Source organism: Littorina saxatilis, linkage group LG6 (genome assembly GCF_037325665.1).
Source record: "Littorina saxatilis isolate snail1 linkage group LG6, US_GU_Lsax_2.0, whole genome shotgun sequence".
Taxonomy (NCBI): Eukaryota; Metazoa; Mollusca; class Gastropoda; order Littorinimorpha; family Littorinidae; genus Littorina; species Littorina saxatilis.
Genome location: NC_090250.1, coordinates 11,556,136 through 11,573,555, shown reverse-complemented (window position 1 = coordinate 11,573,555; position 17,420 = coordinate 11,556,136). Strand labels below are relative to the sequence as shown.

At 48.5% G+C, this 17,420-nt stretch overlaps 1 protein-coding gene across 1 annotated transcript in view; it reads right to left on the bottom strand.

The window, feature by feature from the left end:
- Window positions 1-3,492: 3,492 nt before the first annotated feature.
- LOC138968522 (uncharacterized) overlaps window positions 3,493-17,420 on the bottom strand; it is a 156,380-nt gene continuing 142,452 nt past the window's right edge. Inside the window, exons 15-16 of the mRNA XM_070341101.1 lie at window positions 4,793-4,852; window positions 3,493-4,447 (exon numbers count right to left, since the gene is read on the bottom strand). Of these exons, the coding sequence (XP_070197202.1) occupies window positions 4,228-4,447; window positions 4,793-4,852 (280 nt within the window). The 3' untranslated portion in view covers window positions 3,493-4,227. The remainder of the gene's footprint in view (window positions 4,448-4,792; window positions 4,853-17,420) is intronic.

Here is a 17,420-nt window from a genome sequence, read left to right as displayed (position 1 = left end):
GTACAAAGGACTTACATTTCTTACATACTGCTTGACTAAAATCTTTACAAAAATTGACTATATTCTATACAAGAAACACTTAACAAGGGTAAAAGGAGAAACAGAATTCGTTAGTCGCCTCTTATGACATGCTGGGGATCATCGGGTAAATTCTTCCCCCTAACCCGCGGGGGGTGAACCAACCTCTCCGGTTAAACCGGAAGTGCGACAGAAGCAGCAGCCCGTGGCTGAAACGACTGTCACACTGACTGAGGACAGCAGCCAGTGTACCCGAAGGCCAGCACTAGATCCGACCAGAAGAGACCTCAGCGGGTGCTCAAGCTGATGGACCTAGATCGCTGTGTAAAATCGGACTGATGCATAAGAAAATATGCACTCATTAGATCGATGGGACTCGCCCGACCTCACCACTCCCACAATCCATTGGCTGTGTACAGAAACCATCCAATGAAAAAATGCAAGGAGACCCCCCCCCAGCCATCACCAAAGTGGAGGGCGGAGGGGCGGGGGTGAGATCGGGGGCACTTCATTGGGGGGAGAGGCTTGCTGCTAGAGCTGCCCTTCTCCCTGCCTGACACTGATCTATTTCTCGAAACTCGAGAATCAGGCAGAGACTGCCTATTGGCTGCCGGCTTAGCTTGGCCAGAGGCCTGAGCATGCTTCTCCTGAGGAGGCTTGCTCTGCTTCAACCCTTGCAGAGAGAAGTCGGAGACCTGCTGATCTCTATTCGACTGGATCTCCTTTCTTCTGGTATAAAAAAACCAATGTTCAAAAGGAGATCCCTCTACCCCGGGCAAAGCTCAAGTGTCTCTCATAGTCTGCTCAGTGAACTGAGAATGCGAGAGAAACAAGTCCCTCCGACACATGACTGTAAGAGCGTAGTGAAGGGAGGACAGCCTCATTCGCTCTTCATTCACCCTAGCAAGGGCTGACCAAAAGAGTGGAGATGTCATCAGCTTCCTGATCCACACTAAGCGTGAAAGGATTCAGTGACTCCGTGAAAGAGCGAGAGAGCGCTCTGAAGATCATCTCCGAGAAAGAGGCAAGTTCCAAAAGCTGACGTCCAAATTCCTCCGAAGCGACAAGGGTGTGGTCTGGGAACACAACACCCAAGTCCCTCTAAAACCTGCTTCACCAGCAGAGGAAGAAGTTCCTGCGTTTCCAGTAAAGGTGTACGCGGAAGAGCAAAGGACGACAACAAGTTCCGACCCAGTTTCGGCAAAGTGAACTTCCTATGACAAGAAGGAACAAAAGTCGAAGCCTGTGTAGCCGAAGCCAGCCAAGGCTGAGCGTGATCCGGAACTGAACCGTGAGTAACGAGCAGCAGAACCGGAACACTGGGAATACCACTTCCGGGAGGAGATGGTTTAGTCAAAACCTGCGAAAAGTGGTACACATCGACGGTGACTCTCGAACCGGAAGTAGGAATCCCCCTCCTTCGCGGAACGGAAGTACGACATCGCCGACTAAGCAACCGAAGCGGAAGCCGCCGAAGCCGATGTACCCTCCGGAAAATAACTGGAAGTAACCTCCGTCGCAGCTTCGAGAGCATCCAAGAGCTTCGACGGAAATCCAGAACATGTCTGATCGCTGGCTAAAGACTGTACATCAGAATAGCCAGGCGACCGGACACGGACCTAAGTCACAGTTGCCAGTGGAAGACTAATGAACGGGATGACCGGAAACTGGAAACCCGTCCACCCGGAAACCGTCCTGACTCAACCCCTACTGTAAGAGGGTAAGACTAAGAGGAGGTAACATCCGAAGCCACAGAACTGAATAGGCAGTAGCCGCAACACCCAACAGGTGAAGTGACGACTGTCCCGGCCGAGGCTGAAAGCCTGAATGCCCGTAGGGCAGCCGCTGTTCCTCACTCACTGACATCCGAGAGGAAGCATCAGGAAGAGGAACAGTGTATCCGGACAGAGCCGGAAACGCAACAGATAAAACCGCACAATGCGGAAGCAAAGGTTGCGTGGACTGGGGCCGGAAGCCCAACCGCCCATAGGCCGCGGTCAACTCCAGTAAAGAACACAACGTGCACTTGCAATGGAGGACCTATGCTTCCAGTAAACCGGAAGCGCAGCGCCGGAAACGGCTACCGCCCTTGCTCTGAAAACGCCAATGCCCGCGACGAGGCAAAGGTTGAGGTCAGAACAGAAGTGGACTGAGGCCGGAAGCCCGAGCGCCCGTAGGCCAGTCCGCGGTCAACTCCAGTCAAGACCTCTGCGGGTAATGAGATGGAGGACCTTCGCTTCCGGGAAAACCCGGAAGCGCGACTACCGTAAACGGAAGCCGCCCTTGCTCTGAAACCGCCGTGCACGCGATGTGAATTGGGCGAGTCAGAACAGAAATTTGCGGGTTGTGATCCCGTGCCAAAGAACTGTTTCCCAGCAGGGAATGTCCGGCAGCCTCACGAGGGCCGGTGGACCAGTTCGACTTACCGCAGTGTCAACCACGGAGGCAGAAGACAAAGAAGCAAGGAGATCCTCCCCGGAAATCGTCGCCGACGGCCATCAACGGCGCCGAAAAAACGAGCGTCACCTAAAGAAGGGGGGGGGGGGGGGGGAAACACCACCGGCAGGCGGCATGGGACGCTGCAATTCTTCTCTCCCAAACTGCGGAACTCTGAAAATAAAGAGCTAAGCAGTATAGACACCAGAGCGCCATGCTCCGATACCTAAAAGAGGGAAAGCAAGAAGAAAAAGAAGTAACAGACATGCCTAACTGCCCCCAAACACATATTCAATTGGGGCAGAATAAGTAACGGACATAGCGGTATTACATGCTTAGTCCGAAACAACAACAATTACCAATGGTCTGGTAGATCCATGACATAAGCCTTGCCATGTTTTATCAATGTCAGCCATGCTGACCCACAAAAATGGCGGCCAAGCAATAAGTTACTGGAAAATTACAAGTCCAAACGGGCAAAAAATCAGCAACTACAACGAAATTCCTGTCAAACTAATGACCAAAACGGAAAGAGCTTACCAACTAACAAAGCAGAAGGCAAGTAAGGAGGTAATATAAAGTTTACCTCACCATTACATCGGCCTTGCCACATTTTATCCTGTCAGCCATGCTGACCAACAAAATGGCGGCCAAACAAACAGTTACTGAAAATTGTACAAGTCCAAAAACGGATGAAAAGTCAGCAACTACAGCAACATTCTTGTCAAAATAATGACCAAAAAGGAAAGAGCTCACCAACTAACGAAGCAGAAGGCAAGCAAGAGGGGTAAGTGGCCGGTGGGTGTCAAACAAACACCAAACAGCACAGCCACGAGAGAGCCAAAAAATCAACAACCTTCTCCTCAGATCTGAAAAAGTCGTATGATGTTGACCACGTGTTGAGTAGCGGTAGTGACGTAGCACACACCAAAGAGAGGTAACTCCCCGGGTGTATGGTCATTACCATGGCTACGTTTACACTTTTTGTGGTTGGATTGCTTTAAGACGGGTAGCCTTATCAGACCTTAGCATCCTAGACTGCGTCAATGCTTTATGTGATTCGGAGTAAGAATATGTAATTTAATTGCTATAAATGTGAGTTTGCGTAAGAATATGTTATTTAATCATTATCTACACACTAATTGCACTGAAACTTCTCTGAAATTCAAAAGAACGATTCCCACAGTTCATATTGATTAGCAAAAGTTACAGTATTCATACACTGCCTGAAACACATCAAAACCGCATACATTCTGCAGTTTACATCAATTTTAAGGATGTCTTTTTTCCTGTGTTACTTTAAAATAACCCTCCTTTTATTATACTCGAACAACCATGATATAATTATTTATACACGTTTATCACACTGAAGTCTGTAATTGCCCAAACACGCAGTTCTGTACCAGAACATTACATGTCACAAATAAACAAAATGAATATTGTACATCACATCCTACAAGCATCCAGACTCGAGCATACTGGCTTATTCACATTTGGTTTAGTGACTGAAGATCCTTGAATTCAGCTAAAATCACCAGTATATTCGTACCTAACCGGACACAAGATCATTTCTCTGCACACGACTGAACACTGAAGGGATTCACGGAAGGTTACTACTTGGAATGGTCCTGTTTCGCGACACGGCCAGTGCACTACTGGCTATCGAGGAGGCCGCATGCTTCCCCTCGCCGCTCATAAGATTCATCACGCCCACCATAAGCTGAGCCTCAGTGTCATTCTTTACTTCAGAAAGCATACCTGTCATTGTAGAGGCTACTTTATAGTCAAGTTGGCAGCCTGGCTGCTCAACAAAGTACTGTTGAGCATTGCTGCTGTAGAAGAGCTGGGCTGTGCTATGATGTGAGTAAGATTGGCTACTGCTGCTGACGTGATGGTCTCTGCTGCAGTAGTAACTGAGGAGGTGTCCAAAGGCAAGTCACTTTCTGCTTCACCAGACAGTCGCTTTAGAGCATCCATTGTTCCCACTATCGTTCTGTACAACAAAAAGAAAATCTTTTAATATCATACAAGACACAAAGATAACTAATCCTTACATGGTTACTGAAGAAAATAAGGCAATAAAGATATTCTAAATGCAAAGCAAAACAAAATGTAAGAAAACAAATCAGCTTAACAAAAATATTCAGAGCTATGAAATGGCTTTCAATACTTTTTTAAATTCCCTTAAAAGTTGGCTTTTGGTTCCTTTATGCCTTTATTAAGCAAACCATGCATGCTGCTATGACAAGTAATGCTGCTGCAAAAAGGCATTATGGCCATTTCATATTATTCACAGCTCTCTTGAGCAGTTTGCTTCAAAAGCAAATGTCAAACTTACCCACACACACCAACACATATAAGGAACCAGTCCAGCCATTTTTGTGACCTTGTCAGGCATCTGAAATGACAGGGGAAAAAACTTGTCTGTTTTGGGTGTCTTTGGTTATTGGAATGCTTCTGGCCCAGAGAATTTCCTATTGAAAAGAGACGACGTGTAATAACTGAGTCATGCTACCAAGCTTTTTTTCTGCACAGAAGTGTTAATGTTTTCCTAGCCTTGAGGATTTTGCTCTGACCTTAGAATCTTTACCCTATGCATACCTGCACAAAGTGGTATTTGGACACAGAAGAGTCTGCGTAAAGTTGACTCAGGGAATCCCTTGCTGAACTTGGTGGTTACAATACTATGCTGATAGCGACAAACTGGTTTTCAAGCCAGACATACTACATAAAAAAAAAGAGCTATGATCCAGCCCCGCCCCCATCCTTGTAGAGGTAAAGATCATCCACTGATAAGAGGCTAAATGTCAAAGTTTAGTGAAGGAGCTCTTGTGAATATGAGAAAAAAAAGTCTCTTGCATGCACATAAGCATGCACATGTAAAAACACACACAACAAGAAATTCCTCCGAGGTAGGAAAAACACCCCCGTCAAGGGGAAATAACCTTCTCAGTTGGTGGCAGTGACTGAGTGAGAATCCAAAATTTTAATAATAAATTTTCATTTAATTAATATACTTACCCAACTCACATATAGCAATTAACTCTAGTTCAGTGCTGGTAACGCTGTACGCGTTCCCCTTGGTAACAAGGGAGACCACCCTAAAAAAGAGTGATCCATCCCATAATATCAGACCGATGTCCGGTCCAACATCCGTATGCGTGCGCATACGCCGCCATTTGTATCATTCGAACGAAGCCCAACTCACTACTTTTTTAGAACCCAATACCACCACAGCGGGGAGGCGGGAGGGTTTAAACGATGTGAGTTGGGTAAGTATATTAATTAAATGAAAATTTATTATTAAAATTTTGGATTAAATTACATATTATTACCCAACTCACATATAGCAGATTGCTACTATAGGTGGTGGGTACTTACCAAAAACTAGGCATGCAGGACTTGTCCCGCCGCTACCATGGCAGGCAGCGCGGAGCTTCCATCCTGTCTTACAGAAGCGACGTCTCTGAGGTAAAAGTTGACGAAGATGTCCTCAGAGCGCCAGTACGCAGCTTCCAGTACCTCGGCTAGCTTGCCGGACCGAAGAACTGCCACTGAGGATGCCCAGGCTCTCGCCTCATGGGTTCTAGCCGCGGTGAGAGGCAACACTGCCCTAACATCACCCGACTGCACTAGCCACCAGGCATATGCTCGTTTGATCAGAGTGGAGATCCATTTGGCCAGAGTCACCTTCGCTATATCCTTACACCTAGCCGTGTTTAAAGATATGAAAAGAAGCTTTTGACTTTCTGACCTAACAGGCCGAGTTCGAGACAAGTAACATCGGAGAGCTCTCACAGGACAATTTGCAATATCGGGATCTCCAGGAGCCAAAATCTTGCTCAAGGGTGGAATGCGCAAGATTGGAGAAAGCTGGCCAGGTTTCTGGTTTTTCGCGAGAAAGCCGGGAACAAATTTGAGAGAAATGGAACCATCCTTCTCGAACGCAATATCCTTGTCTAAACCCGACAAAGAGTGCACCTCACTACCTCTCCTCGAAGTAGAGAGAAGCGTTAAAAACACAGTCTTACGCGTCAAATCGGCCAAAGTGGCTGACAAAAGAGGCTCGAACTCATCCGAGGCTAAGAAACGTAAGACCAGGAACAAATCCCATGCAGGGAGAAGCGATTTGAACGAGCTGCTAAAAGGGCAGCCCCCTTAACACTAGCGATAACCCCTCCGAGCGAAATTTTGTGGCCTAATTGCGCGAGGGTCGAAGAGATCGCCGACCTCCGGACCCTAATAGAAGAGGGAGAAGCCCCCTGATCAGCCAACCAAGACAGATGGTTGGCTACATGAATAGACCTAGGAGAAAGAGGTTTAACCCCGTTAAGCGCGCACCACCTAGACCAAGAGGCCCAGTGCGATGAGTAAACCGAAGAAGTCGATTTTCTATGTGCATGTCCAACGAATCTCAGAGTAGGGGAAGAGGCCCCTGCCCTACGCAAAGCGCTTCGGACAGAATCCACGCGTGAAGGGCCAGGATCTGTGGGTTCTCGTGCTGAACGCCTGACCGAGGCTGCACGAGATCTCCTCTTTCCAGGGCGAGAGGGATCGGGGGCCGAACTGCTAGACGCAGTAGGTCGGGAAACCAGTGCTGGCTTGGCCACAGAGGAGCGACCAGAACCAGCGCTGGTTTCTCTAAGTCCACTTTCCTGAGGACTTTGCCTAAGAGGCAGAACGGAGGGAAGGCATACGCCGGAAGATCTGACCAATCCACTTCCAGAGCATTCACCTTCCAGGCCAGAGGATCCGGGAAGGGGGACACAAAGAGAGGAAGTCTCGCCGAAAACCTCGTCGCAAAGAGATCTATCTTGGGCTTGTCGATCTGCGACCAAAGCCGCTGCAAAGACTGGTGTGTGAGAGTCCACTCTGAATGAACAATCCTGTCCCCTCTGCTCAAAGTGTCTGCAAGGACGTTCAGACTGCCCTTCAAGTACACTGCTGACAACAGAATGTGCTGGGCGTGACACCACTTGAGAATGCGACATGCAATGTCGGAAAGACTGTGAGACCGAGTCCCCCCCTGCTTGTTCACATACGACGCCACAGACATGTTGTCGGTGTGAAGACGTACATGACTGCCCTCCAGGAAAGGCTTGAACGCTAGAAGCGCCAGGGAAACGGCCTCCAACTCCAGTACATTGATATGTAGGGAGGCCTGAGAGCAATCCCAAACTCCCGAAACCATGTGCTCGTCCAGATGAGCACCCCACCCCGTCAGAGATGCGTCCGTAAACAACTCTCTCTCCGGCGGTGGACGAACAATGGGAACACCCCGGAACAAATCCGGAAGAAGCCAAACACCTGTGGTCTGCTGAAACCAAGTTCCCAGTGCGATCGGAACACTCCAGTCCTGGGATGTCTGATCCCACCTTGACTGCAGGGAGGCCTGAAAAGGCCTCTTGTGAACCCTGCCCAACGGAATGAGGGAAGCCATGGATTCCATCTGACCCAGAACCGAAGTCAGAACCCTTGCACTGGCGTGATTCTCTCCGTAGAGAGACCGAATCAGACCCTGAAGCTTGTCGATCCGCCTTTGAGACGGACGGACAGACCACCGAAGCGTGTCGAATTCCATGCCCAGGTAAGAAAACGTCTGGGATGGTTCCAACTCGGATTTTGTCAGGTTGACAGAGAAACCCAGCTGTGCCGCCCGGCTCAGCACCCTGTGCGTATGAGCCTCGCAAAGCCCCTGTTCTGGTGAAGGATTAACCAATCGTCCAGGTATGCTCTGAGACGGATGCCTTCCTGTCTCACAAGAGCGCAAAGCTGCCTGACCACAATCGTGAAAATCCACGGAGCTAAAGACAGGCCGAACGGCAGAGCCCTGAACTGGTAAGCTTTGCCGCCCCAAGGGAAGCGAAGCCACTTCCTGTCCGCGACAAGTATGAGGACGTGAAAGTAAGCGTCTGTAAGATCGATCGACGTTGCCCAATCTCCCGGCCGCAAGGCCTCCCGAACCGAAGCTGGAGTTTCCATGGTAAACTTGATTACTCTCAGAAACTTGTTCAAAGGAGAAAGATCTAACACCGGCCTCCACGCCCCCGAGGCTTTCGGCACTACGAAAAGTCTGCCGTAAAACCCCGGGGACCGCGCGTCCAAGACCTCCTCTATAGCTCCCTTGAGCAGCAGAGCCGAGACCTCCTCCTGGACCGCGTTCCGTGCCACCAAATCCTTTGGCGCCCTGCAGGGCGGGATTATCCTGACCAGGGGAGCCTTCTGCCCTGACCAGAGAAGCCGGAACCCCGAACACACTATCCCCGTGACCCACTTGCTGGCCACCAGTTGCAGTCAGGAAGAAAGGGCCCTGGACGGGCCGCCCGCTACAACTAGCGCGGGGGCCACCGGGATGTGTTGTTCGGGGAAGTTTCATTGGGGGTGAGGCTTACGCCCCGACCCCCTAGAACCCCCGAAAGACTGACCCCTCTTAGGGTATGGAGCTCCACGCCCCCTACCCCTGGAGGAGAATGACTGCTTCTGGGCCTTCCCACCACCTGACGAAGACGTCTGAGGCTTAGCAGAAGAAAACGCCTGAGTCTGAGACTTGCCCTGAGGCTTCTGGAAGCCCTGTGAAGCCAAACGCGCGATCGCTACATCCCGCGCGTCCTGCGTCTCTTTCTGGAGTGCATCGAAAGACGCCTGCCCTAAGAGAGACCCCTCAGCAAAAGGGGAGATCTTGAGCCTCTCCACAGTCGCGGTGTCCCGAAATCTGGACCCCGTCAAGAAGGCTGACCTCCTTGAAAGAACTGCGTGAGTATACAGCCGGGCAGACAAAACAACCTGTTCTCTAGTCACCTTGCCCAGAGTAGCCAGCAGTGTCGAAACATCTGTCGGCGACGCATCAAACCGAAATTCAAAAGGATCAAGAGATGTGGCAATCGATCTGGACAAAGACCTTTGCAGAGACTCCGACACGGACGTGAGTTCCAGCAAAGACCTTCCAACTTCCTCCACAGCTGCGAGAGAACCGTCAGTACATGGGACAACTCTATCCCTACTGTACCCGTCTTCTCTCAAAGCAGCAAGTTCCGGCGTCACCGGAAGTGCCCCTGACGGCAGAGCAAAAGAGTCAATCAGATCCAAAGGATAAGGGGTAAGCTTGAACTTCGGAACACCGGAAGCAGCCCGAGCCCCAGGCTGAGCCAGCCAAGAGACAACGTCTTCCGGGGCCTCGCCGTGCTGAACCAACAACGGCACCGCCGGTTTGCGTTTACCACACAAGACGTTAGCCATCTCATAGGCAATAGTTGATGATTCCCGGAAGCGGAAGCGAGGCCGTTGCTCCTGTGCACTCCGGAAATCGTCAAAAGCAGAACAAGGTGGGTGAAGCTGAGCCTTGTCCTTCACCACCCCTTCCGGAAAGTATCTGAACGCCGTTTCCGCCGCCAGCGCCACTGCGGCTGACAGCTTCACGGGCAAATTCAGTTGGGAATCCTCTACCACTGAGGCATCCCCGTCTTCCGCCCTACACTCCGACTCGAGATCAAGCTCGGAGCCAGGAGGCAGAACATCAGACAGTTTATCGTCGGCAGAACCGACCACTTCCTGCCCCCCGGGCGGAAGAGGACTAAAACGGTCCCCGATATTCTCATAAAGAGACGTACGGAGGCGTTCGTCCTTTCGCTGCTCATAAGAACTCTCACGACATCCATCGCCAGAGAGAGCCCCCTGAGCTCGCACACCGGCAAGCGGTGTAGACATACCTTGTACTGGAGTCACATTCAGAAGAGACACCAACTTGGTACTCCCATCCTGCGAAGCATGGACATCCGCCCGAGTCACAGTCGCCGAAGGCTTAGCGGAAGTCGAAGCCGGAACTGCAGGAGACTGCCGTAACTGTGCTAAAGAGAGAACATCAGAAACACCCGACGGAAGCGCACGTAATTCCTCCCTAGTGGAAGATAATTCCGACGCAAGTGTCGAAACTTGAGCGCTCAAAGTCAACAATAAAGACGCAACTTCAGCTGGCGCTAACCCAGGGCAGCCATCTGAAGTTGAAGCAGAAGCAGAAGCAGAAGAAGAAGAAGCTTTGCCCGAAACACCACTCTTGCCAGAACGTAAACAAGCCTGACCGGAAGTTAAACTGACGTCTGCTAACACGGGAGATTTAACAGAAGTTGAATCAGAAGAAACAGACGCGGATTTTCCTGCGCCCTTCTCTCTCCTCGAGCTACGTTTAGGAGGCGAATCGTCAGGCACCTGCCTCGAACTAGGCTTCCTTTTCACGCTATCAACAAGCGCAGCCTCCGCCATAGCAAAATAACTCACGAAAAATTTCAAAGAAAAACAATTTCAGAAAAATTTCACAAGTACAAAACGAGCGACGAAAAAACGTCGCTAAAGTTATAACAAAACGGAAAGATCTCACCACACAGGTAGGTAAAGGTGCAACGAAAGGCGACGACCAAGGGGAGATGCCAAAGCCAAAGACTATGGCAAGCTGAAGACAGCAGGAGCGTACATCAGAAGCGTCCTTCCCAGTTGAACCGCTGAGAGAGAATGATACAAATGGCGGCGTATGCGCACGCATACGGATGTTGGACCGGACATCGGTCTGATATTATGGGATGGATCACTCTTTTTTAGGGTGGTCTCCCTTGTTACCAAGGGGAACGCGTACAGCGTTACCAGCACTGAACTAGAGTTAATTGCTATATGTGAGTTGGGTAATAATATGTAATTTAATGGTTATTTCCCTTTGACCATGAAGATGTCCCTCTATAAGTCCTTGTATAATCTTAATCCACCAATAACTCTCTAACCGTGTGTTTGACTGGTCCCAATTTTTGTAAGGACCGTCTCAGGAATGTATAGAACCTGTTCACCAAGTTTGGTGACGATCGGTCTGTTCATTCTTGAGATCTATATGCGAACACAAACAAACAAACAAACACATCGAGCGAAACCTATACACACCCCTATACCGGGGGTGTAATTAATTGCATTTAAAAATAGCCCATAACAAGAAGAGCAAACGGTCGATCGAGTCACTTTCGCAGTTCTGAATATTATATGAGGCATCAGATGGACAGGAAGAAATTGCTATTCACAACACAATGAGTCACGTTCACATAAAATTTGAGCCCGGTCACTTTTATAGTTTCCGAGAAAAGCCCAACGTTAAGTTGTGTGTTGCCGAACAGAAAAGGCTAGTTATCTCCCTTGTTTTTCTGATAACGTTCGTAAAAGGCTACAGATGTAAATACTTTGATGTAAAGAATAATCCTACAAAGTTTCAATCACATCCGATGAACTTTGTCAAAGATATAAAATGTCTAATTTTTCCTTTGACGCTGACCTGTGACCTTGAAAAAGGTCAAAGGTCAACGAAACCATCGTTAAAGTGTAGAGGTCATTGGAGGTCACGACTAAACAAAATATGAGCCCGATCGCTTTGATAGTTTCCGAGAAAAGTCCAATGTTAAGGTGGTGTCTACGGACGGCCGGCCGGCCGGCCGGCCGGCTGTCCGGCCGGACAGACTAACACTGACCGATTACATAGAGTCACTTTTTCTCAAGTGACTCAAAAAACTATCACAGATGCGTTTGAGGGCAGATCTTTCTGATGAGGCGATTGTAAAACCAAGTTTATGACTGAAAAGGCCATTAATTCCCCTATCTTGTTCAGAAAACAGATTGAGTTTACATGACGTAGTGTCAATACAGTGGAACCTACAACACAGACACCCCCAAAATCAAATTCGCAAAATGAAGGTTCCCGCGATAAAATCGACAAACAAGAAGAGCAAACGGTCGATCGAGTCACTTTCGCAGTTCTGAATATTATATGAGGCATCAGATGGACAGGAAGAAATTGCTATTCACAACACAATGAGTCACGTTCACATAAAATTTGAGCCCGGTCACTTTTATAGTTTCCGAGAAAAGCCCAACGTTAAGTTGTGTGTTGCCGAACAGAAAAGGCTAGTTATCTCCCTTGTTTTTCTGATAACGTTCGTAAAAGGCTACAGATGTAAATACTTTGATGTAAAGAATAATCCTACAAAGTTTCAATCACATCCGATGAACTTTGTCAAAGATATAAAATGTCTAATTTTTCCTTTGACGCTGACCTGTGACCTTGAAAAAGGTCAAAGGTCAACGAAACCATCGTTAAAGTGTAGAGGTCATTGGAGGTCACGACTAAACAAAATATGAGCTCGATCGCTTTGATAGTTTCCGAGAAAAGTCCAACGTTAAGGTGGTGTCTACGGACGGACGGCCGGACGGCCGGCCGGACAGACTAACACTGACCGATTACATAGAGTCACTTTTTCTCAAGTGACTCAAAAATCAGAACAACTAAATCGAAACATGTTTAGCATGTCATTTATAGACAGAATAATCACATCTGCACCCAAAACAGTCAGTTTTGTTCACATATCTTGTCTATCATGGACACTAAAGCATGCTGAGCGGTGTAGGTGTCAATCCTCTCAGAAGGCCTAAAAGGCAGTTTTTGATGCCGTTTTAGTGGGTAATGAGACCAAAAAAATGGTACATTTTAGTAACTCGTTAACGTATTGTCTTCAAACTTTCAGTGATTTGTGCTAACACATGTCGTAAACTACACACGGAATCTCAAGTCATTTCAGTTAAGAGTTCTGCTGTTATGCGACATACCAGAAAGAGTTTTAGAAATAAAGATGTACCCTGTCCGATTGAACAGAAAAAATTAAAATTAGCATGCATTTACAAAAATGAAAGTTTCCATTTACCCTTAAATTTAAGTGTGAGTTTAGAGGGAGCGGTTAGCGACAATAAACTCTATTTAAACGAGACAGATATGCGGGAAAGGGGGGGGGGGGTGTAGAGGTAATGCAGGGGGAAGTGATAGCAAGTCCCGTGGGAACGAATGCGGGGAATGGAAGAGGGTTGGAGGGCAGGGGGTAGGTGATGAGTGAAGGAGAGCCATCTGGAATGAAACAATGGTAACCGATAAGGGGGAGTCCGAGAGAGAGCGAGTACCGAAGTCATTAGTAGCAGCGCGGCGGCCAGCAAGCAAGTTCAGCGACTTTTTCAGTCCTGCAAACCATGGAGTTCAATTTTACTTCTTGGGCAAAAAATCTGCCCCAACCTGTAATTAAGGTTCTGGAAAAAGAGGAGTTCACAAGCCTCAGTGCCTTGAAATATGCAGGAGAAAAGGACCTGGAAAACCTTAAGTTAAAACGAGGCCACATAGTGGAATTAAAAGCGGCAGTGGCAGACCTGCAACAGAAGTACGGGGGAGGGCCGTTGCGTGCTGCCGACCAAGTGGCACCGCTCCAGGGTCTTCTTGGCAACATGGCCATACAGTCTGCTTCACCAGGTGAGACTTATTTACGAATTGTTGACTTCGTACCGGCTTCTATGGCGGTGGAGGAAGAGGTGACGCTCGGGGAAGGTGTCACGCTCAGACATGGGATTTAGAAAAAGTGATAATTAAGGAAAAAAAAAGTGGGGGTCTGGGGGCCGCAGAAGGCCCCCAGTAGGGTCCAGGGGCAACGCCCCTGGTCGGGGTCTGGGGGCGAAGCCCCCAGAAGCTGAAGGTTTTTAGTATTTTAGACACACAAAAATGGCCCTGAAATGCATATTTCAGCTTATTCATAGCCCCCCCCCCCCCTCCCTTTCTCTTCCTTCCCATGTTTCTCAAATTAATTTTACGCTAAGACTCAAAATAAGGAGGAGAAAGAGAGAGAGAGAGAGAGAGGCGGGGATGGGTGGTGGCGTGTGACGGTGTGGTTTCAATGTTCTCACCTTGTCGGTGCCAAACGACCCCAGTGACTGATTACACGACTGGGTTTTCAGGATAGTCAGGTGCTTGTTGCTTTTCAAGTGGCTTTTGAGGGCAGTCTTTCCATTGGAACCGTAGTTGATAACATTAACATCGTTGCACAAAGTGCACTAAGCTTTTCCCGGCAAGTTGATTTTAGCAAAAGCATCGCCAACTTTCAGTTTCACGTCTTGTGTCTTCTGGCCTTTCTCGTATTTCCAGCTCAATGATACAACTTCATCGAGCCAGTCGAATCTCCAGAGATTTTTCTTGTACTTCTGCTGGTCAATTTCCCGGGATAGAACGGTTTCGTCTCGCTTTAGCTTCCTCATCATTTTGGCAAGTGGCTCGAAGCGATGTAAAAATGGCGCCGAATCATTCTCATACGGTATGCTTTAGCTTATACTGAATCCCCGATAGCTACGTTGAAACGGTGACTGTAGGAGACAAAGACACAGAGCGCGTTCCCATACGGATCGACCAGCAACAGTCTGACCGTTTTAGGAACCAACCGTTCAAGAATAGTATGGAATGGAGCGTCGCGATCAGCGGACCGGCCGAAAAACTTGGGTCTTTACCTACATATACCCCAACATTTTCTCAGCGGATTTGCACGAATCTCAAGAATGATCCCTGGAGCCTAAAAATTTACGGAATTCCGTAATTTTACGGAAGAATCCCATGTCTGCACGCTCAAGCTGGCCAACAAACCAAAGTTGGAGAAAGTATCCCCCTGCCACTGGATCGTGGCAAATGCTAAAATAATGGCAAAACTCATGAACACCGTGGACTTCGACCACGAAGCTTACCTCGGTTATACAGAGATGGTGGGCGAGCTCGGCGCAAGATTCTCCTGGCAGTCGGTGCTCCTTTATGATGATGAGTACAGGAAGCGCCAGTCTACCAGCGGGTTTGCTTGGGGAACCCCCAACCCCCACCTGTCCACAGTGATTCTCCGTGAGCGTGCCCAACAAGTTCCTGGCAACAAAAGCGGCAAGGCCACGACGGGAAGCGGCGGTATTCGACGACCTGTGGGACCCAGTGGGAAGGAGGTGTGCCTGCAGTACACAAACAAAGGCACATGCCTCTACGGGTCCCGCTGCAGGTTCGAACACGTGTGTGACACGTGTGGAAAGGAGCACCCCGGCAAAGACCACCAGGCGACAGCAAACACCAATGCCTAGGATACAGCGCAGCGAACTGACAACACAACGGTAGGCCCCACCTATTCCAGCCCGTTCCCTCAATTAGATCCTCATAACTGTGCATTTTTAGGAAATCATGCATCTATTAGTGCAAAATCTCAAATGTGGCACTCAGTGCTAGAGGGCGATTGTGACAGAGAATTTTTGTTAGACGGTATACAGCACGGTTTTCGTGTAACAGAAAAACATAAAACATGTGTGTTAGCGGCAGAACAAAGCAATCATAAATCAGCGTACGATCATCGTGACGTGGTAGAACAAGAACTGTTAGATCAAATAGCGAAAGGAAATTATATAATGGCAAGTAAGAAGCCAACGGTGGTAAGCGCACTCGCCGCGATCCCCAAAGAAGATGGTAGCGTTAGGCTAATTCATGACGCCAGCAAACCAACAGGTAGGGCAATGAACGATTACTCCGTCCCTGAGTCGGTGAAGTTTCAAACAGTCTCTGATGCGTGCGCCTTAGCGAAGACAGATTATTGGTGTGCTAAAGTCGACTTGCAGTCCGCATATCGCTCAGTGTGCATCAGTCCGGATGATTATTGTGTAACGGGACTCAAGTGGCATTTCAAAGGAAAAAAGACACCGACTTATTTGTTTGACAGTCGACTTCCATTTGGTAGCAATGTTGGACCGTCACATTTCCATAGACTTTCACAGGCGATTCCCAGGTGCATGGCCAGGAGAGGCATGCCTGGTGTGTTAGCATATATAGATGATTTTCTTTTAGTAGCAGCAACAAAAGAGGAGTGCAACGACATGTTATTCTCTTTAATTAGATTATTGAGGGAACTAGGCTTCAACATTAGCTGGAAGAAGGTGGTGGGGCCCACCCAACGTATCACATTTCTTGGAGTCGACATCGACACGCGGAACAACACTCTGTCACTTGGAAGTGACAAACTGCAGCAACTGCGGCGGCGACTACTGCAATTTCAAGGAAAGAAGCGCGCGACAAAAACTCAGCTTCAAAGCATCGCGGGTTCTCTTAATTGGGCCTGTCAAGCTGTCAGAGGAGGAAAATTCTTTCTGCGGCGGATACTGGACACAATCAAACCCCTACAGCAGCAGCGGCACAAAGCAAAGCTTTCTAGCGAATTCCAGAAAGATGTGCAATGGTGGCTTTCTTTTATGCATGTATTTAATGGAACAGTGTATTATTTCCACAATGCAAAACAGCATGTCCATGTGGACGCTTGTAATATGGCAGCAGGTGCCTTTTGGCAAGGCGACTGGCAGTACACCTACTTTGAAAAAGACATGCCGGCAGCGAATGATTTACACATAAACTTTAAAGAAGTATGTGCTGTGTTACAAGCTGTGACACGATGGGCACCGATGTGGTGCGGACAAGAAGTGATTGTGCATACTGATAGTACTGTGACAAAAGCGATTATCAATAAGGGCAGATCTACTAATCAGTATGTCAACAGCTTACTTCGGAAAATGGCATGGGAATGTGCTAAAGTAAACTGTAGCATTGCGGCGGTGCATGTGGCCGGTTGTGTAAACATTATGGCTGACACTATTTCACGTCTTCACGAGCCCAGGCGGCGCGAAGAATTAGTGCGGCTGTTGACTTTCTGGCACCGGGGGAGACCCCCCAACGTGAACCTGTGTGACCATATGTCTGACCAAGCCCTTGTGTTCCTTCTTTCCAGGTCAGGAATCCCGCTTGGGCGCTCAACTGACAGCAGAGGTATTGGATTACAGGGCAAGCGCCTTCTCTGATAACACCAAGAAGACATATCGCACTCACCTCACCTCGTATTTACGCTTCTGTGCGGAGATGGGCATAATGCCAGTGCCTGTGAACGAGCAGACTGTTGCGCAATACGCAGCGTACTTAGCCAGACGCTTAAAACCGTCGTCCATTAAACAGTACATAAACATTATTCGCATCCTTCATCTGGAAAGTGGTTTGCCGCACCCCTTTAAAGACTCGTGGTACATACCAGAAAGAGTTTTAGAAATAAAGATGTACCCTGTCCGATTGAACAGAAAAA